Below are 21,545 nucleotides of genomic sequence, written 5' to 3'. Positions count from 1 at the left end.
AAGTGAATGAAATTGAAATTTATTAGCAGAATTGCCAAGTCACATGTTGGATCTGTGGCTTGACGCACAAAGTCATAATCCCAGCTGCGTGCCTTTCATGGAGCCTAGTAAATTGGAAGAAACATTTCAAAGTAAACACCGTCAGTTTTCTTTTACACTTTGTCACCAAAACATAAAGCATCTTGAAATAAAGAAGGTTGTAGCAGGGAGCCGGTGCTATAGATCGAGGCTATACCCACCAGAATGTTCGCTGGTTTGATGTTCAGGTGTAGGATGTTGCAGGCGTGCATATAGGACACAGCCTGGAGGATCCCTCGAGATATTTGGAGTTTCTCCTTGCCACTCAGACTCATCTGTGAGGATAAAAAGGTAATCACGAATGGGCAAACCATGTAAAGATTGTCGCTTCATCACAGAAAATTTGGGGTATCACTAGTTCATCATCTGGGATTACTTTATTTCCCTGTATGTTTCACTCTCCTTTTCTTTCATTATTTTTTTAAGTGTCTCCTTGTTTCCTCTTGTTTCGTGCCATCTTTTCTTTCTTTTACTCTCTAATTCTATTTCCTGATATAAGTTCGCTGCATCCATTCCAAGGGGTTGTGTCTTATGTACATATGAAGAGTTTGTTCGCAAAAACCGATAGTCCATTTTGAAGATTTTGAAGTACGTTCTCTGTCATAAAGTACAAAATAATACCTTTTAAATGATATATTGGTCACTACATATAAAGGTACATTTTTGAAGTTATGGTCAAAAGAAGCAAAAATGTTCTTATCATTCTCTTTGTCTTTCTTGACCTTTAATTGCAAATATCTCCATTTGGCAAATATGGACTTATCGTTTTTTGCGAACAAACTCTTCATATAACATTAGTCTCTTGTAAACACATTGCATGTATACTCTAATTATTCATCGCCAGAAATGAGTAAAGATTATAATTTATGATGAGTGTCTTTACAATTTCACTTTTCTGTTCATTTTCTGGGAGGTTATTATTGTTTTCTTCTTTATCCTAAGCAATTCCCCTCTATTTTAAAAGATTTATTCATGCGTATGGAAGGGTTTGAGAGCAGATAGAAAGTTTGTGACTGATCAGAAGGGGTAGCCCTCACCAACACAAAGTCCCAGCAAATGACACATATACGTTTTGTATTAAATCTGCTGTCGTGTGTATAGTAATATCAAAGAACATGTTGGGCTACCTTTAGCTAAGCTGGTTTCATCGAAAGTGAGGTGTTGTGTGAACGATGCCATATTTCACTGTCTGTCTACAGTGGGTGTCATATTGCACAGGAAACAATGTTATAATATCTTACCTTCTTCTGTCCACTCTTGGTAGGAAAGAGGATATCCGCGAGAGCATTTCCATCTATTAGCTGCATAACAAGGTAGGCGTGCAAACCCTCGTAGCCAAGCGCCATCATCTGGACGATGTTTGGGTGTGATGCGCGCCTGAGGAAAGCAACAGAGATGTGTAGTTTTGAAGTTGTCTGTCGACATATGCTCTATATCGTATATGCATGTAGTTACTACTATATGCTCATATGTTTCCAAAGAAAGGCTTTTGGCCATTTTTTATGTGCCCAAATGGTGGCATTTGCTTTTTAATCAAACGAATGTGATATGCTTTTCATCAAAGTACTGTACGCCTATTGTTCTTTCCTAAAAGCAGCATTTAACATTCATCATAAGGTTATGAAAATGGTGGTAATTATGATCGTACACCAATATGCTTCTTTCCTTCATTTTAACCTCTTTTCCTCGAGTGAGTTGAAAACAAAGACAATAATATTACACCTCTAGACATGCATGAGTGATGGCTAAATACCTAAGTGAGCCATCACCTTAAATCTTCCTGAAATTTAAATTGCAAAGTGGAATTGATACTATGGTTTTAGAGCCACACCTGTGAATGGCGACCTCTTTTTCCACTTCACTCTGCTTGCTTCCGAGGAAGGAGATTTTCTTGACGGCCACTGGAGTACCGTGCCAGACAGCCCGGTACACTGTGCCGAACTGTCCCGACCCACTGACGTCACCCAGGTCGAGCTCCTGAGCTCCTACCTGATGTACGAGGTCAAACACTAAGGCAAAAACGAGGGGAAGTGGTGGGGTTCAATATAGGAAATAATGAATGAGGATTCTGAACTGTATTGCAACATTATGATCATCACTGTATACAATCGCGTAATACATGTATCCACTCATCTATACAATTTACAGTCTAGGGTTATGCTGGAAATCAATGAGTTGCATTGATGCCCAAGGATTGAAGCCTGTCAGATTAGATCAGAAGCAATTCAAAAAGTTGTAGTACTATAGATAGAAAATATGCATTTATATATGATTATGCTCATAGGAGATATGCTATATACTACTTATAGATGACATTTTTATCGGAGAAAGTGTATCATAGAAAATGTTTACTAAAGCATTGTCAGCTGTGAAACACTTTCTGATTAGGAGATATATAGGCAAAAACAAAAGAAGACAAAAAGCTGTCTCCTTAAAGTTTAGAGTGTCCTTAATGTATTATCATAACCCCTTGTTGTCTAATTAAGATGTCACCCAAGAATTCATTATATATATATGTATGTATGCACGTATATAGGCCTATATCAGGGTTCGGCATCTGAACAGTGGCTGGTCCTGTGGCCCATGGCCAATAGAATTTGATGTCAGGCCACCACACTTCTACAAAGGTTATCTTTGGGCAGCTGAAATTCAAAATATCAATGTTATATAATGTTCCTTTTATTTTGGGCTACCAAAATTCCAAATGCAAAGATTTTAGTGGCCCCAATCGGGCCAACAAAGAAAAATGTTAAGCGTCGAGCCCTTTATAAATATATATATGACATACATACCAGGGCTTAACACTTGCTTTTTCCTCTGGTGTCCTGTATGGGTCATTATAATTCTAGTTTAAATCTGAAATTTTGGTGCTCCTAAAAAGAAATGTAGTGATCCAACATAAATGGAAACATAACAATCCATTTTTTATCTCAAGTGCCCAATCAGGCCACAAGATAATTTAGCCTTTTGGGAAATTTGGTGGCCCAACATCAATTTTTGGCGGCCCCAGGCCATCAGGCCACTGCTAATGTTGAGCTCTGTATCTTGATTAGGCTGCTAGGATGTCATTATGTGTGTGTGTGTGTGTGTGTGTGTGTGTGTGTGTGTGTGTGTGTTTGCAGTGGTGGATGCAGAGATCCGGCGCACGCCCCCCCCCCTTTATTTTTCATTAGAAACAAAAGAAAGAAAAATAAAAAAAAAATAAAATGAAACTTTGAAGTGGCACCAGAAATATTAGTTGCCCCCCCCCCCCCCCTTCATCACAGAATTGGTGGATCCGCCCTGGGGCGTGTGTGTGTGTGTGTGTGTGTGTGTGTGTGTGTTTGTGCGTGTATGTGTAAGTGCGTCTGTCTGTCTGTCTGTCTGTGTGTATATGTGTCACCTTTCACTCCTGGTGAAGATGTACCAGCTAAGCCAGATCCTGTTGTCTTGGACGCCGATCCTGTCTCTTTGGGCTCTTCCTCGGAAACCCGCTCAGATCGACGTCGAGTCCGTCCAGCCGTCTGTGCGTCATCGACGATGTTGTTTTCCACTTCGTCAACAGGATCGCCACCCAAGCGACCCGTCTTCACGTCCTCGTCTTCGCCGAGGTTTTCCCATGTCGACATATCCACGCCGTCATCACTGACGCTGCAATTACAAACACATTGACATTGACTGCAATTTTGTCATTTACAGAGGATAAGAGGGTTTTGAGACTATTTGCATTACTGCATTTTGCAGTAGACCAGTTCACTAACCTTTTTTTTTTTCATGCTAAAGGCTTACCCATCATGGAAGAAAAAAAAAACTGTCTTTGATTTCTAGAAAACCTGTCCGAGACTTGCCTGACGTAGTAACCCCTACACTGAGATATGAAAAATGGATTCCAAATATTGTGACTGATTCATCAGTAGTAGCTGAATATAATGTTTATCTCGTTAATTGCTCGGTCCTTACGGACGAAGAATTGCAACTAATTCTGAAAAAAAAAATACCTGGTCACACGCTGGTCTTATTAATTATTTCTTCTGCAAAGTGTCACAAACTTTGACGCTGAAAAATGCCCTTGTATTACAAATGCTGTAGGGCCTACTCATTGTGAAAGCGAAATCTATTATGTATATGAGATGTTTGTTGTAAATCTTCCATGAGTTTTCCCTCTGGTTTACCAACTTGCTTGGAATCAGAGAAGTTTGGAAAACACTGTAAGTCATTTTGACTGTTACAAGGGAAGATAATCTTTCCATCCCATCGTCATCACTATGGTCTGATGAATTTTCCCTTCATGAATATTCCTTTTAATCATTGTTGTGATTCGCAAGTTATGTTTACACTGTATATTATGTTGTCTGTAATGTTGACAAATATTATCAATGATTTTATTTGTATCAAAATTACCTCAAAAAAATGCAGAAATAAAACCAAACCAAACCAAACTGTATAGACAAGTAGGCCTATAGTTACTCGGTGGATAACTGAATAGGACTTCTACATTTACACCTTTAACTGGGCTAGAAAGACTGAGAAAGAGAGAGAGAGAGGGAGATCCCAGAGAGAAGAGGCAAAGGGAGAGAAATAAAAACAATGCGTAGATATTCTCTTTGTTGTCAATTTCACGTACATTAACTGCCTTAATGACATTGAAGAGAGATGGAGAGGACACAGCAGGGAAATGAGAGAAGGAGAGATGCAGGTGGCCGGGTTCCTTAATCTGGACTAATCAGGTGGGGATTTGGAAACCAACCTCTCTCCCCGAGCAATCTTCTTCAGCGTCGCCCTGAGTTGCTGGTCCTTGACGTAGGAGAGGGGAGTTCGGCACTGCGTATTCTCTAGGGTAACGGACGCTCCGTGTTTGACCATGAAAATGAGCAGTGCGGATGCGGCGTCGTTGCAACCATGTTTCTGGTAAGTTTGGCGGATCTAGCAGGTTGGCGATTCAAAACATCACTTATTCAATTTTATCACAAGTAATTTGTCAATCTTTATTATCTTAACTGTTATCTATTATTGCAAGGAGATGCATTAGCAATACGTGTGCAAAGCATGTAGAATGTGCACCAATTAGGTACAAAGACATATATATATATATATATATAAATATAAAAACATATGTATATGTATATATATATATACATATATACATATATGCATGTGTTATCTCTCTCTCTCTCTCTCTCTATATATATATATATATATATACATATATTTATTTATATATGTTTATAAACAGTGATAGTAAGAGTAAAGGACATTCTAAAATAATGGAAAGAAACTTATTAACGTTTTCAATACTCTGCTGTAAAGATATGGGTCAAGGTCTTTGCCTCTAAATCACGGGCTACCAACCGTTCAGGTCATGCTATGCTATCAAGTTTTGTAAAATTATGTTCTACAGATAATGTTGATGTTACCTTCTCTCATGCACGACTCCAGTACGCTCAAGACAATTACAGTGTATATTATCAAGTTTTATGGCTGTTAAGTTTTATGGCTGTTATCGAGTTGTTGAAAGAAGGGGACTTCAAAGTATTTGGACGTACTCCATACCTTCTGAAGTATGGGTGTGTCCTTGACCTCTACATCTTCCTCGCTCCTGCTTAATGATGCCACGAGGTGAAGGGCTCCATGGTCATCCTTTCCTTGACAGTTGATGTCCGCTCCTTCAGTCACAAGCAACTCGATGCACTGTGTCTGGCCCTTGGCACACGCAAGGTGCAGGGCTGTCAGTGCATCTTCGTTTTTGGAGTCCAGACAGAGTCCATGGTCCTAGGGGAGACAGCATTTGCTTGGTATTCATAACGATAATCATTTCAGAAACAGTAATCATACAACTATAGAGGACAACGATGATATATATGATATATATGTGCGTGTGTGTGTGTGTGTGTTTGCGTGTGTGTGTGTGTGTGCGTGTATGTGTGTGCACGTATCATATACACACATAATATGCGTTTATATCCTTCTCGTCATTCTTCAAAATCAACCACAATCTTGCACCACCGTACCTTCAATATCTTAACTGTTTCACTCCGTTCTACACAGACTGCATCCACATCCTCCACAACCAGACGTCTTCGTTCCACCATCACAGCCAATTAATCTCAAGCTAACCCCAGACCTCTTATACTTACCAGTACACGTTATGGTTATCGTGCCTTTTCCTCTCTTGCCTCTACACTTAAAGGAACAATCTCCCCATCGGCATCTGACAGACTAATAACTTAGATTCATTTAAGTCACTCCTTAAAACATATCTTTTGGGTAGTGCTCTATGTGTTAGTAGCAGTAGTTGTTGTAAATGTTATACTTAATTGTCTACTGTAGATATATGTGGATGTACTTATTCATTCTTTATCTTTGCTTTTACTTCCCAAGCGCTTAGAAATATGATATCAAGAGCTCTATAAAATGTATTGTATCATTATTACATTACTATTACAGTTTATATGATCGTGGTGTCCTGAAAATATTCAAAATAGTACTTCTTCTTTTGTTGGTTGATTTAGAATTTCATGTTAAAGAATCCCCCCCCCCCCAAAGAAAAAAAAAATAAACCAAAAAAAAACCTCCACTTTTCTTTGTGATGTTTCTCTTAGCAAACAATCCGTAATTAATGGGAAAAATCACCTTTATATTGTCATTGATTATAATATGAAAGTTTGCATAATATCATACTCATTTGTATTACGAAAATGTATCCTTAGTTTCGTCAAAGTATACAGTTCCTACCTGAACGGCTAGAACCTTTTTAATGACATCAGCGTGGTTGTTGACAGCGGCGATGTGAAGGACGGTGTTCCCATCCTCTCGGGGAGTGATAATGGACTTGGGGAACGCCTTGACAATCAATTCTGCTTCACTGTTGCGGGAACACAGACATCAATTTATTTTGCCTCTATGTATGATCAAACACTCTAAGGTTAATGATAAATAATAATAATGAAAATAATAATAATAATACTAATAATACTAATACTTATAATAATAATAATAATAATAATTATCATTATTATTATTATTATAGTAATAATGCTAATAATAATGATAATAATGATATTGATAATAATGGTAATAATGGTAATAATGATAATAAAAATTAACGTTATAATAATGTTGTTATTATTGCAACTATTGTTATTATCATCATCATCATAATAATAATCATTACTACTCTTATTATTAAGCTGTCACCTCATAATATTTATAGTTCATGTATCTTGCCTTTATTATATCAATCAGTTTAATAAATGTGGTGAACTCAATTTCCTCTGTATTAATATGTAAAACATATACTATGCAGATATATATTTTTTGTTTAGATTTTTTTTTTCTTTACACACAATGACAGGAGTTTTATTTGTTAACATCGCTGTATCACCATTACGACCAGTGTCAATTCCGCCGTTACAGACGGGTGAAACTCTAACGAAAGTTGCAATTGCGGCTGGAATTACAGTTGAGTTCCTCCTGCGATGCTGACAACTGATAGGTCGCTGCTCACCTGATGCTAGTATACTATGACAGCAATAATAACCGTCATTAGCTGTTTCTAGGTACTTCATGGAAAGGTGCCGAAATGTGTCAAAACCAGAACACAAAATATATCGTCTAACAATGTCCTTACTTGATGAAACAAATTCAGTCCAACGAACAAAGCGTCTACAAAAACAAAACTCTACAAGTGTACGAACGTCACAACTTTTCTTTTCTCTCCATTTTTCTTTATATTTCATGAAACATAAAAACAAACCTTTACAAAGGTCAGCCTTGAAACTTGAATGTTTACAGGTCATTCACGGGAAAAAAAAGTAGAAAAGGAAAGGAAATTACATGTGGTAGAGTACTACCTCCATGTACATTCCGTGAATTGCAAAATAAATGCCGTCAGTTTGAATAGTTCTTCCGGTATTGTCGTACCTTCATTGTTACCGAAAATGAACTCCCATGTATCAACGGAACTCTTCTCCAAAAGAAAGTTATTCTTCATCAAAGTATACCCTTGGCAAGTATAGGCCTATCGATATTTCTGAACTGATCTGAATGTCAGAAACTACTTAATTGCAAATGTGATTTTTAAAAAAACCAATGAGAACTGATCAAGTAGCTCCATTATTTGCCAACTTCATATTTCCTTCAGACAATGTGCCATCATATAGGATTAGAAAAGACATACACATTGATTAAGGACCATACGCTTTCATAAAAGTATTCGCCAGACAAAGGGAAATCAATTTTTAGGCGACGATGCTTCAAAATAATAATTAAAAATGGCCCTAGTGTCCAGATTGGAAAAATGCATTCCGCAAGCCCCGATACAGTCACGTGACTGAATATGCTTGTTACGGTTCTAAGTGCTAATTATGGACAGATCATGCACATGAAGTTCAACTGGAACAAATCAGAAGTACCTGGGCCGATCCAGGAACGCCGCAAACTGGAGTGGTGTGAGGCCTCTCTTATTAGTCAGGATCAAATCTAGCTCCCGACTGTCGAGCAGGAGTTCGACGACATCAACACCCCCTTTGTTGACGGCGTCATGGATCGCGGTATCACCATCATCGTCCTTTAAAGACGGTAAAGATTTCTTCGTGTAAGATGTTCTACCTCTTTTTCTCACACACACAAATGACATTCGGAAGGTTCAAGCATGGAGCTACAGTAGCTAATGGTTCAAGGGGTGCACGTCACGAGTCCAACACCCACGAGTCATAAAGCCCATGAGTCATAGACAGCCCATGAGATATACAGCTCATAAGTCATACAACCCTTTAGTTCGACACTAAGCTAAAAAGGCCCAGAAGACCGACACATTAAGCCCCGTGTTATATCTGTCGAACACGTGGGCTGTTTTCACCTAGTGTCGAACTCATGGGTTGTATGACTCAGACCCGTTTTCAATGTCGAACTCATGGGCTGTATGACTCGTGGGTGTCAGTCTAGTGGGATGACCCCAGTTCCAGCCACCTCCATGATTGCATGTTCCTTCTATTAAAGCTGTCCTTGCCACGCGTCTTGTGGTTACGAGAACCGTGCGTCTCAGGCCTATACATGAACAGCGATGAAGGTGAGGATGATAACCCGTAGTATTTGAGATGTTACATTGGGACTTAGACTATACGTTGGGAAAAGCATTAAAAAAAAAAAAAAAATATATATATATATATATATATACAATAACATATATATTTCTCTCACTTGCGAATGTTGCGGTAATGCTCCTGTTCATTAAATGTTTATGTAATATATTCATCAATACCCTTTCAATCGTTCTATTACTGGCATTTTGATGTATCGTTTTTCATGACATTAATCTGATCAATAGGTCGAAGTTTGCTACTGGTATCGAATCCTGTTTCAGATTGTTTCATATATACTTTTATTTGACTTAACTGCTCCATCAAACTGAGACATATGAATACTGTCTTCATTGTGATTACAAGTATCATAAATCATAATGCATATATCTTACAAAACATTTCGATCGGGTGTGAAGTACAGTGCACTCCCGTTATAACGAACACAGTAAGAACGATATTTCGGTTACAACGATGTAAAAAAAAAAATCATGCCGGAACAATATCCACGCTTTGTTTTTTATTGTTTATTGTTCAGTTATTACGAAATTATGATATAACGAATGACATTTTCCGGTATCGAGGACTTCGTTATAACGGGAGTCCACTATGGTATATTTTTCACTGTCCTGTTGGCCTGTTGAGGTCAGACGTGTGACATGAGCGGACTAAGAACTGACGCGTTAATATTTCACCTGAAGATTGACGTCACAGCCGCTATTGATGAGGATTCGCATGCAGTCGGCCAAACCCTTGTAGGCGGCATGATGAGCAGCTCTGCGACCGTTTTTATTTCCTTGATTCACATCTGCCCCCTTTCCTACAAGATACTTGACAACTGCTGGTTCATCCCTACAGAGAGAGAGAGAAAAAAACGAATGGAGAAACATCATCAACGAGAAAGTGAGAAACTGCAACCTTGTCCTCCCCTGAAGAGTCCACCATCAGCAGTTAAGAATCCAGGGGACCACCTGGTCCTTTATATTTTAGACCTTTTTAAATTAAGCCATGCTTATCATCGTCTGTAAGTCACAGTATAAACAGCCAAGATTATTAAAAAGCAACAAACAAACAAACAAACAAACAAAAAACCGCTGTTTTGTTTTTGTTTTTGTTTTGTTTTGTTTTGTTTTGTTTTGTTTTGTTTTTTGTCTCGGGTAAAATTATCATTGAAGATTATCCCGAAGAGTTGACACGTCTCATTGCCATCTTTATTTTGTAATTGTTGAAATTCTACCTTTTTGCTTTACTTTGCAGAAAACATTTGATAGGGAAAGTACCTTACATAATAAATTGCCTTTGATGGTCAGTGCGATTCTTTCTCGTCTGAAGTGTGTCGTAAGGAATTTGGGGGGCTTGTCCGGGAAACTAACCAATTAGACAAGTTCGATATTTTGTTTCAATTCGATTGACTTTGAACAGAAAGAATCGTTCTGAAAGCTGTAAAATTTGCGAGAGTTCATACATAACAAATGTCCTCTTCTTTGATTGTGTATTGTCAAGGAGATCAAAGAACAAACTAAGATTGCCACAAAGCTCAGATTTTGGACCACACACGACACGAGCTGGATAGACTAGAGACAAAAATCAGACTTTAAGCAGAAAGACAAGAGCAGAAAGGACTAAGAGATGAAGAAAAGAACAAGAGACGAAGAAAAACGGAATTTAAAAAAAAAGTCAGTCACAGTCGGAAATTAAAGCGAGAAGAACATTTATATGGAACATAAATTGAGACTGCATGTGTTGGTATTAATGCCCATACGATTTCAGCACACAAATAGTCTTCCTCATGCTCAACCCGTTCCCGATCGGAACCTGGTGTCGTATGTAATAAGTCAATGGGGATTTGAGAATTAAGTACGGAAAGGGTTAAAGACGTAGACAGATGTAATGTAGATTGTTGATCATACAGCTATCATATATTTATATATGATTTTCATGGAAAAAACGGAAATAAAATTAAACTGAAACCGGAAGAAACATATTATGTTTGATAGATTACGTCTATACATGTATGAGGTTGTACTTTGGGAAAAATTCAAGAAGAGGGCCAATTTCAGTCAGGGTGAGGACCAACCTAAAGACCACAAAGTTTGAAAAAGGCAGCTACGATTACGGATGAAAATAAAGCGATACACAAACACAAACTTCGATGATCATTTGTGGGTTTTTTTTTTGTGCGATTCCTTCTAGTATGAATATATTGTGTCGTAGCAATCAGACACAATGTATATACATTATGATATAATATATATACGCATATTATAAATAGATAGAGAGAGAGAGAGAGACTTTGCTTTTATCTGGACATGTTTATGATTCTAGAACACAGAGATTATTGTTAGGATTAAGCTAGAGCCTTACCCTTCAGCAGCAAACATTACAGGAGTATTTCCAGAACTGTCTGTAGCATTGACATCTGCTCCCGCTTCCACAAGTGCCATGACAACATCAATGTGCCCCTGCACTGCTGCACGATGGAGGGCGGTCTTTCCATTCACTTTGTGATTGACCTTAAAGAGAGCGACGCGCAGGAAAACAGCGAACGTTAAACAACTTTAACTCACTACGTTGAGCATGCTTTAGTTAACCGTAGTTTGACAGACAAGTTTGATTTCACTTCATATTTTTGTATAAAGTCCATACATACTTTGATGGCACAGATCACAATATAAAGATAGCACATTGTACTCAGTGATAGTTACAGAAGTAATAGAGTAGATTTATTAGCATGACTCTGGTTTAGCTGAATTGAATATTGTTGAAGGTAGGAAGGAGGAGGAGCTGGAGATGTTAAAGATGTAAAAGTATTATCAATAGTATAGTCTTTACAGCATGTAGTAGTGATAGTACAGTAGAAGTAGTGGCAATAGTAGTAGTCGAAGTAGTCATTGGTAGTAGAAGTAGTACTAGTAACTCATACACATTCACTGAGGTGCAGGAAGGCTCTATGGCGAACAGGGTCCTATTTTAGCCTATAGCCCGTTGATATTCAATAACTGCTGACCCTCGAGACCACATGAACGTTATTGAAATGTGTATATGTGTGTGTGTGTGTGTGTGTGTGTGAGGTTGTATGTGCGTGCGTGTGTGTTTGTATATATATATATATATACATATATTATATCAATGGAGGAGGGTTGGGAAGGGGTGCTAGTGTGGTTAGCTAACCCTATCTGGGGATTCAGTGATGATTTCCACGACACGTTCGACTTTGCCGGCTTTGGCCACTTCCATGAATTCCTCGTCCTTTTTGTCCCCCGAATCGTCCGACGAGGGGCTCGACGAGGAGTCCGACTCATCATCTGCATGTATTCCCAGCAACGACATAAGGGCTTTCGTGAACACCTCAGCGTCATCCAGGCCTAACAAAAGAACACGGGTTATCACAGGGCTTAGGTTTTATTACGACAATTCAATAAACGTTAAAAATGACAGTGATTTCTGTTTCTTTCCTAATTTTGAGCTGCAGTTCAATATATTATCCATGATTTGTCTTGCGCACAATACAACGGGATGTTTCCATTCAGAAGAAAAAAACCAACAACGATAAATCAGGATAGCGTATGATTGATACTGGCAGACAATCCTAATCATATCATGATCTGAGTGACCTGAGCGATCATTTTTCTTTTCCACTTCTCCTCCTCCTTCTTATTCGTCTTTCCTTCTTCAGAATTTACAAGCAAATTGATGACATTTATGCCGGCATTAATATGCAGTGATATCATCCAGGACGTACTCGTAACTCCATTGCCTTTCTAAGATAGACAATTTCCCAGAAGAACACCGTGGTGTAATATCCCCCGTATATTAAAGGGATTGCATAGTTTTGGTTAAGACCTAATTTCAGCTTTCTAACATTTTTGAGTGAGATGATGAGAAACCTCTTATGAAATATAGTGTATGAAAGAGCATGTAATTCCATGAGGAATTCAACGTTTATTTGATGAAAATTGGTTTTTAAATGGCTGAGATATCCAAAACAGAGCGATTCTAAAAAGTGTGGGACCCACACTGTATTACGATCGCTTTGTTTTACTTTATTTTTGGATATTTCAGTCATTCCAAACCCGATTTTCATCGAATAAACTTTGAATTCCTCTGAAAATGGTAAGCTCTGTACTATTTCATAAATGTTTTCTTGGTATCTCGCAAAAAGTTAAATGCCCAATTCTCATCTCCACCAATACTGTACCATCCCTTTAAAGTCCAAACACCCCCTTGTAATCGCGGCTCGTCCAACCTATAACGCCCTACCCCTATGAACGTCCTCCATGCATCCCAACCCTTATTATAGCCTCTCCCTTGCAGCAAACCTGGCAGGATGTCCGAGGCAGGAGCGTCCGGACTGATCTTCTTCAGGATTTCGAGGGTGCACGTGTGCCACGACAGCTCATTCACTATGCCCACCAGCTTCACTCGGGCGTTCTTGTGGATGTCCACTCCACTAACCTCTCCCTGCAGACCGAGACACTGTTAGAACAACAGATACGCGCGTATGAATGAGGGCAACTACCACGTATCATACAGCTATAAGAAATTGATGCGTTTCGAGGTAGTCAAAGACCTTGCCAAAAACCAATTTTACCAATATGTTCCAAGGGACTGTCGCGAAAACTTTTACTTATCATCCTTTGATCATCTCCGATGGTTGACTGTTCAGACAACAGCACTGGTTGTTGTTTCCAGCATACTAGTAGATTGGAACAGTCACTTTCCCTGCACCATTGAGACAGGGACGGTGCAGGGTCACTAACTACACTGAAAAGAAGAAAAAAAAAATGCGTGCAGAACATTATAATGATATATATATATATATATATATATATATATATATTCACCTGCTTGTACGAAATGATTGTTACTTTGATACAATTATGAATTACTTGAATATGGAAAATAAAATAAATAAATGAAATGAAATGTAAATGCGATTAATTACTAAGAACCCGACTGTTAATATTTGGACAATATGTTAATCAAATTCTTTCAAGAAAATCAAGGTGACAAAAATAATGTACAATGTATATAATAGATGCACTCTCCTCCGTTACAGTGAAATACAAACATGCACTTCTCATTTACAAATAATTCTGAAATCCGTTCGCGAGATCAAGCGCCTTTGAGTAAATATCATGATTTTGAAAATGGGTTCCTTTCAAACGCTCACAACTAGCCAAGAACAGTGCATCCGGAATATCGTACAATGAATTAATAAAGGTTGTTTAAAATAGAATGAAAATTTGAGGAATCATATAGGGTAAGTTGGTTTATTTGCATGCTAAACACAAAGTAAAAAGCAGCCCTTTTTAGCATGGCTGAAATGAATATCAAAAATAGATATCAAACAAACGAAAAAAAACCCACATTTTTCTTCTTAGTTTTACGTTTGTTGCTTGTACTTCGCATTACATAATATCATGGATTAATCTCACATTCTACCACAAATATAAGCATTATAAAAACAACCACGATATGACTATGCATATCGGACTTTGTAAAGCATCGCACAATGATTGGAGCACCCATCCGTGAGCTACAGCCATACACATTTTATTCATTAACTGTGTTGGTTCTTCACGTAGGTGAGGTCAGGTAACACACGGACCCGATCCCCCTTGCCCAGATTTGGAATCTAGATTGACGTATATCATTGGAAGAAACAACAACTAAATTTCAAGAACAAGCAAAACTAATAAAGCACAGAGATTTGATGAGAACATAAGCAAACGCAGTTTTTTCTTCTTTTACTTACAGATGATAAAAATCTATGCATAATTCACAATTCAGAATTCACAGACTATGTCTAACAACAGATAATACAAGCGATCCCTCCCCCACCCCCCCCCCCCCAAAAAAAGATATATATATACATATATACATAGTGATGTTAAGCATGTATGTTATATAATTTATGTATATATATATATATATATATGTATATATACATAGGGTGCTATATTCAATCATATATATACTAGTAATATATATATATATATATATATATATATATATATACGTATATATAGGGGTCTATATTTAATTATATATTTATATACATACATTATTTTTATATACATATTTTTCATTATTCATTGTATGTATTAGTATTATCATTATACGAAATAAAAAAGATTTTAAAAAAGGAGAGACGACGTGCATTTTACCAAAGGAATAGAGGTTTTTTGTGTGTGTTTGCGTGTCTCTGTGATATAGAAATCAATAAATTTGCAGTTATTCATGTTGTGAACTATATCATCAGCTTACTAAGTATTCTTTTCATCGTATTTCTGAATGTTACAATTCGGTTCCCACATTCGCTTAGTCACAACTGATCCCTATAGCTGCACAATAAGATATACAGTATACGACAGGAAAGAACACATGCAGAGAGACAGAGAATTGACTCACCTTGCTCAGAACTTCTGGATGAAAGACAAACGATTTGTTGCTACCGTAGACAACATGCACATTCCCATGTGAATCCACCTTTGAGATTTTAGTCACTTTCCCAAAAACCTGAGGAGCATGGGTAGATTGGAAGAGAATAATACAATTTATGAAACAAAGACTTGGCACTGGTCACATTAGGAAATAATGAGTCAAGAGTTTGTTTGACGCCAGCTCTGAATGCTTTATATTGCCTGTAAGTTTTCAGACATCCATACCAACTTTTGTGTGTGCATGGTGAAATTGGCATTTGGTGACGGAATATTCAAATAATATGCTAAAATGATTGCATTATCTATAACCGTAACACAAAGTATAAAAAAAACACCGTCTTTTTCATAAACTTTTCTGTTTGGGGGTTCAATGCAATATCACATTTTACGTGGTAAGGTTGGAAAGTATCAGGATACTCTCTCCGGGAATGAACAATTGCGTTTTACTCTTTTAGTGTCTTTTAAGTGCTGGAAATTCAAATTGTGGTCTTGTTGTTGTTGTTGTTGCTGCTACCGTTGTTGTTATTGTTGCTGCTGTTATTGTTGTTGTCGTTGCTGATGCTGTTGCTGTTATTGTTGTTGTTGTTGCTGCTGTTGATGCTGCTGCTTGGATTTCCAAATATGCTAGGAAGGTTGAAAAGGTTACGCTACATATAGGATATAAAAGCGTTCCAGGTTATCACATTTGATGCATATGTGCAGGTCAGTTGTATGACAAAACAACTTACCATAATTATAAATATTTCGTAATAAAGCCTAATTTACATACGGAGATGTCATTATTTTTCTCGCAATAAACCATAACTGTAGTCGGTTTATTTTAAAAACAATTTCATTACAACTATTGTACATATTTTGAATATTCAACTCTGATTAAAAATTTTACATTGGTTATTTCTAACTCTAATTAACAATTATTTAGAACTATTCTGAAGCACCAAAGCTAGGTTTTTGTTTCATCTGGAAACGGAAAATAATGTCTTTAACCTTATAGAACAAATCTACGAAAGAGTCGTGTGACACACACCCCTTTCATCTCGGCGGTCCACTGCAGCCCACTAGCCACCTGCATTGCCTCTAGCGCCTCAGTATCCAGGGTAACCGCTACGAAATCGCCAACTTTGAGGCAAACTCCCTTTCCTGCAAGGAAGAACCAGTTTCACAGAGACAGGTAAAAATCAGTTTAGGAGCTTCAAGTTGATCTTGTTTTTCATTTTCTCCTTCTTTTTACTTTATTTCGCATCATTGTATCTTCATGGCGTGTAATCCGGTAACAGATAGAAGTTAATTTGAATTCATATTCGAATTCCCTGATGAATGTCATTACCAATAATCCCCAAATCGCTTCGGTTTGAGTAATTATAATGCTTTTATGATATCGACAGCATAGCTGAAATAACAACACCGATGCAGATGAAACTAAAGAAAGTGATCATACGATTGATGTTACCAACATGAAAAAACATTGGCACCAGCAAACAATTATAACGACGATAGAGTTTTTACCACTATGACCACAACTGATGATATAATTGACAAATTCAGTGAGAATGAAATCTATCCTTGATGACCCACGAAATAATGGGGGGAAAGCCTTTGCGGTATTATAAACAAACAAACAAACAAGCAAAATGCTGCTGCCTAACCTGCCTTTGTACCTTGCACATTGGCCAAAAGCGAATGGAATTTGGTTTCAGTTTGATACAGATGAAGCTTTACGAACAGGTACAATCGATAGAGGATGGGCGGATGTAAAAAACCGTCGTTATCTCAGACTGTTTAATTTCGGGGTTGTTAAGATTTCCACCGGGGATCCATGCACATCTAAAAAGCATTGCTTTAAATCGTGACCTTCCATTTTACAATCTTTATAGACGGACACGAAGAGTTGCATGAACTTTTGTTTCTTATCTTTTCGTTGTGTTGGCTATATACAACGGAGAAGTCAATATCTACGGGTCCAGTGTTTTTACTAGTAGAATAGAATGTTAGTAGGGATTGGAGTGCTCTGATTTAAATTGAAAACGAGTACAGGTATATAGGGTCGACAATTTTACCCAAGTGCGGCAAGTGTCTGGGGTAAAAGGTTGGTCCTGGGGCTCCACTTTTGACAACGGATAGTTCCATCTTGCCGTTACAGCCGACTTGGTGCTTGCTGGTGGACTTGGTGGAGCCCCACTGGACTAGTGCAGCGGAACGAGGAACGCCAGAATGGTTCGTGATTTCGACGACCTTGCCTTCTTTGCCCGGTCCACCTGAGTAATGGCAATAACAGCAATATAGCCATGGCAGCAACAATGATAAGTGAATATTCAATGATTATTATTAAGAAGTGTGACCAGTAGAATGCACGGGTACAAAGACAAGACAAAGAAAAACAAAAATAATCATACCCAATACATGTACCGCATCCTATACTTAAAAGAAAAGAAATAAAATTGTAATATACACGTATTAATACATATTATTATGCATATGTGTGTGTGTGTGTGTGTGTGCGCGCGCGCGTGTGCATGCGTGTGCGTATATGTGTGTGTTGCCACTAATAAATTCTGCAGTAATCTCTCCTTGGGCGTGCCTATGTATGTATATGAGTACGTACAGCATTGTCTTTAAGGCCGTGTCACACCTTTCCGGGCAAGCCTTGCGTGTGACTTGTGAAGAACAATACTACCCGGAGGTCCCCGCAGATGACCTGCACATGACAGTAGCTAGCACGTATCTCACCCGTAGTCGCCCGGAGGTGCGCACCCAAATATTTTTACCCGCGACCATACTTAGGCCCTGTCACACCTTTCCGGGCATGCTACGCGGGCTTGTTATGTGTGGAAATTTTCCAGCATATTATACCGGACAATTTCTGAGGGGTTCAGTTCGATTTGGTTCGCTTTAGAGCGCTCGAATGCACCCAGTGAAGGCATCCCCGCGACTCACCCGGAAAGAGTTTTGGTCATGCTCAAAACGTGGTTGCGATTAAATGGGACTTGCGTGCGCACCTCCGGGCAACTACAGGCGAGATACGCTCCAGGTACTGTCAGGTGCGGACCAACTGCGGAGAGCTCCGGGTAGCAAATTTGTTTCCCCGCAAGTCAAGCCGCAAAGCTTCCCCAGATACGGTATGACAAGACCTCGAGCATGCTCAAAACTTGTTACGAGTGAGTCGTGGGGGTTCGCTCGCAGAGGCACACGCAGAACACCAGTAGGAGACCCTTACCGGCAGCACCTCTCAAGCAACTCCAACGCAGGTACTTCTCAGTACCTGTAAGTTGCTCGTAACGGAAAACGGATCGGTTTCAAAGCTCTCAGACAGATCACATGGAATACACGCAAGTAGAAGATAAGTAGCACGCGTCTAGTAGGTAAGAAAAAAAGAACGAAAGTCGCAAACATTCTTGTCCGCCCGCTGGAAAAAATAATCCCTCCTCGCAACAAGTCCGGGTAGCTTGCTCGGAAAGGTGTGACACGGCCTTTTCCTACAACCAGTCCCAAGCAGTGTTCATTGACCTACCGTCCGAGTTTCCTCCCTGCCAGTCTTTCCCGCGCTTTACAGTTGCCCCTGGAAATATGCCTTTGGCAACTCTTAACTCCTCTACGACTCGAGGTCCCACTTGGATCCTGGTCACGAGCAAAAAGTTAGTAAAGACAAGAAAAAAAAGTTTTCACACGTTCATTATATTTTGTTCATAAATGTGTAAAACCAAGAGTTTTGTAATATCCATGCTATATATTTCTCTCTCTCTCTCTCTCTCTCTCTCTCTCTCTTCTGCCGTCTTAAGTGGATATCAACATTACGTTATTATAGTCAAGTTCCAGACTTTAAATCGCATTTTACAAATCGTGGTCCAGCAGTGATTTTTTTACCAAGTATTTCGCGATTCTGAGTTCTAATGTGAGTTATTGCGCTCGTTCACCGTCCGGCGTCCGACATCCGTCAGTTTGGGGTGGAGGGTGCCATGTATTATTCTATTTTTTGCAGTTTCTTCTTCTTCTTAAAAATTGGTGGCTGGATTTGTCAAGGGTGCCCCGTGTGTGGGGGACAATTTATACCTCAAATTAGCAAATTGTCATGATTTTGTATACCTATATTTTTATCTTCTTCTGGAAAACCGGCCGGGGCTTGATTTTGAACAATCTTTCATATACAGCCGTACTGGGTTTATATTTGGTACAAAATGGGAGTTCCACATAATGGGCCCTTTATAGGTTCGGCCCGAATATGCAAAATTACCCAGTTTTTATAAGTTCTGACATTTTCAACTCTTTATTGAAAAAAAAGGAGGAAAAAAAGTGGCTATAAGATTGACCAAGCTTGCCAAGACTCTTCAATGGGTAAAGAATCTTAGTTTGTAACAGTGATTGTGGTGCCCCAATGGGGCTCTTTGCCGGGCCGGCCAAAATAACCTAAATAAAGTAATTTTCAAAATCTTGTCATTTTCATCTTATTCTGGAAAGCATGCCATGAGTAGTTTGTCCTCATCAAATACAGTTGAAGAACTGGTGAAATTATTACACATTCCTGTAAATTACCGATAAAATTGTTTGTCTATGATACGACTGAGAAAAAAAAAAACCGAGGGAGGCAAAAATTATATGTACACATACACATGTGAGAAGTTTGTTATTACGGAGGTTGGGGATATTCCCATCTCCACTTTATTTTCTTACCCTGTCTCGTTGGGACTGGCGAATCGTATGAACGTGTGTGTGACGTCATGCTCATTGGTCATGTAGCATTTCGTGCAGAGATCGTAGTCCGGGCAGCTCTCGTGGCTACACTTCCACCTGATGCCAGCTACAGGATGTTCTCTACAATGGTCGCATGTGATGGTACTGTGTACCACGCCTTGGTATAGATTACGTGGCAAGAAAATTATTTAAAAAGCGGCTTTAAATTGACTAACTATGTAACGAAATAATACATGGATAACCCTACAGCTTTTGGTTTTGAATATCAAAAGCAAAAAAAAAAAAAAAAAATCAGATGGAAAATGAAACGAAAACCAAACCAAACCAAAGAATTCTTCCCAAAGCCAACCAAATGTGAATTGTAAAAATAGCTGCTTCAATTGAAATTCAGAAATATTGACCTTAATAAGAGGGAAAGGGGGAAACTTGTATATACAGGACCAAGCATTTACCATGTATTTCGAATTCACGAATAATTACAAATAGATTTATCTAGCATTACATACGCGTATTTTCCGCATAATAATAATTAATGAACTATAGAATAAGCGACAACATAATACTCACAGTCGACAGTGGCGGATAAAGGGGGAGCGCACCGGGCGAGCGCCCCCCCCCCCCTCATTTTGTAACAAAAAAGAATAAAAAGAAAAAAATGGGAGGGGACGCGTGCTCCCCGCCCCTTTAATTTTGCAAATAAGGCAATCCTAATCCACTAAACCTCATCAAACAATCAAGTACAACTATAAAGATTACCACGGGGCTTTACTACAATGGAATTGCCAAATTCAATCACAAAGGTTTCAGGATGACGAATTTGCTATGGCTGAAAATAGAGGGTCGATTGCAAATATAGCTTTCTGGTTGCAATCACCCCCAACTTATTAAGCAGCAAATAATAATAATAATAATAATAATAATAATAATAATAATAATGATAATAATAATGATAATAATAATACTAAAGAAGATAAATAAAAATACACATTTTAACCGTTTTTTTAGTATACACAAGTATTTATACCAATGACTCACCAGCTGGAGCATTGTCGAGAAGGAGCAGATCATATTTCTCGGAACCGCCAGCGCGATAGTTGTTGCCGTTACCTACGTCCCATCGAACTCTGACCCATCCATGGGGAACGGACCCTAGCACCTCAAGGATGGAACGTCCTGGAAGTGACACTACGGTACCCACGTGACCACTTCCACCATCTTGGTCCGGCCAGGTCCACATGTCACTGCGCACGACCCGCTGACCTATTTGCAGCGTCGCCAT

At 38.6% G+C, this 21,545-nt stretch overlaps 1 protein-coding gene across 1 annotated transcript in view; it reads right to left on the bottom strand.

The window, feature by feature from the left end:
- LOC139727287 (E3 ubiquitin-protein ligase mind-bomb-like) overlaps positions 1–21,545 on the bottom strand; it is a 25,773-nt gene extending 4,228 nt beyond the window's left edge. The window contains exons 1-20 of the mRNA XM_071638241.1: positions 21,302–21,545; positions 20,246–20,423; positions 19,089–19,195; positions 17,638–17,835; positions 16,608–16,720; positions 15,549–15,656; positions 14,703–14,772; positions 13,852–13,856; positions 13,454–13,610; positions 12,306–12,499; positions 11,499–11,647; positions 9,830–9,986; positions 8,469–8,623; positions 6,790–6,919; positions 5,608–5,826; positions 4,805–4,980; positions 3,461–3,708; positions 1,910–2,087; positions 1,320–1,455; positions 240–353 (exon numbers count right to left, since the gene is read on the bottom strand). Of these exons, the coding sequence (XP_071494342.1) occupies positions 240–353; positions 1,320–1,455; positions 1,910–2,087; positions 3,461–3,708; positions 4,805–4,980; positions 5,608–5,826; positions 6,790–6,919; positions 8,469–8,623; positions 9,830–9,986; positions 11,499–11,647; positions 12,306–12,499; positions 13,454–13,610; positions 13,852–13,856; positions 14,703–14,772; positions 15,549–15,656; positions 16,608–16,720; positions 17,638–17,835; positions 19,089–19,195; positions 20,246–20,423; positions 21,302–21,545 (3,036 nt within the window). The remainder of the gene's footprint in view (positions 1–239; positions 354–1,319; positions 1,456–1,909; positions 2,088–3,460; positions 3,709–4,804; positions 4,981–5,607; positions 5,827–6,789; positions 6,920–8,468; positions 8,624–9,829; positions 9,987–11,498; positions 11,648–12,305; positions 12,500–13,453; positions 13,611–13,851; positions 13,857–14,702; positions 14,773–15,548; positions 15,657–16,607; positions 16,721–17,637; positions 17,836–19,088; positions 19,196–20,245; positions 20,424–21,301) is intronic.

The sequence above is a fragment of the Diadema antillarum genome, unplaced genomic scaffold (assembly GCF_040938485.1).
Source record: "Diadema antillarum isolate AM-2024a unplaced genomic scaffold, OU_Dant_1.0 seq00000124_RagTag, whole genome shotgun sequence".
In the NCBI taxonomy this organism is placed as follows: Eukaryota; Metazoa; Echinodermata; class Echinoidea; order Diadematoida; family Diadematidae; genus Diadema; species Diadema antillarum.
The sequence above is the reverse complement of the archived record's forward strand: the minus strand, read 5'-3'. Positions and strand labels throughout refer to the sequence as shown.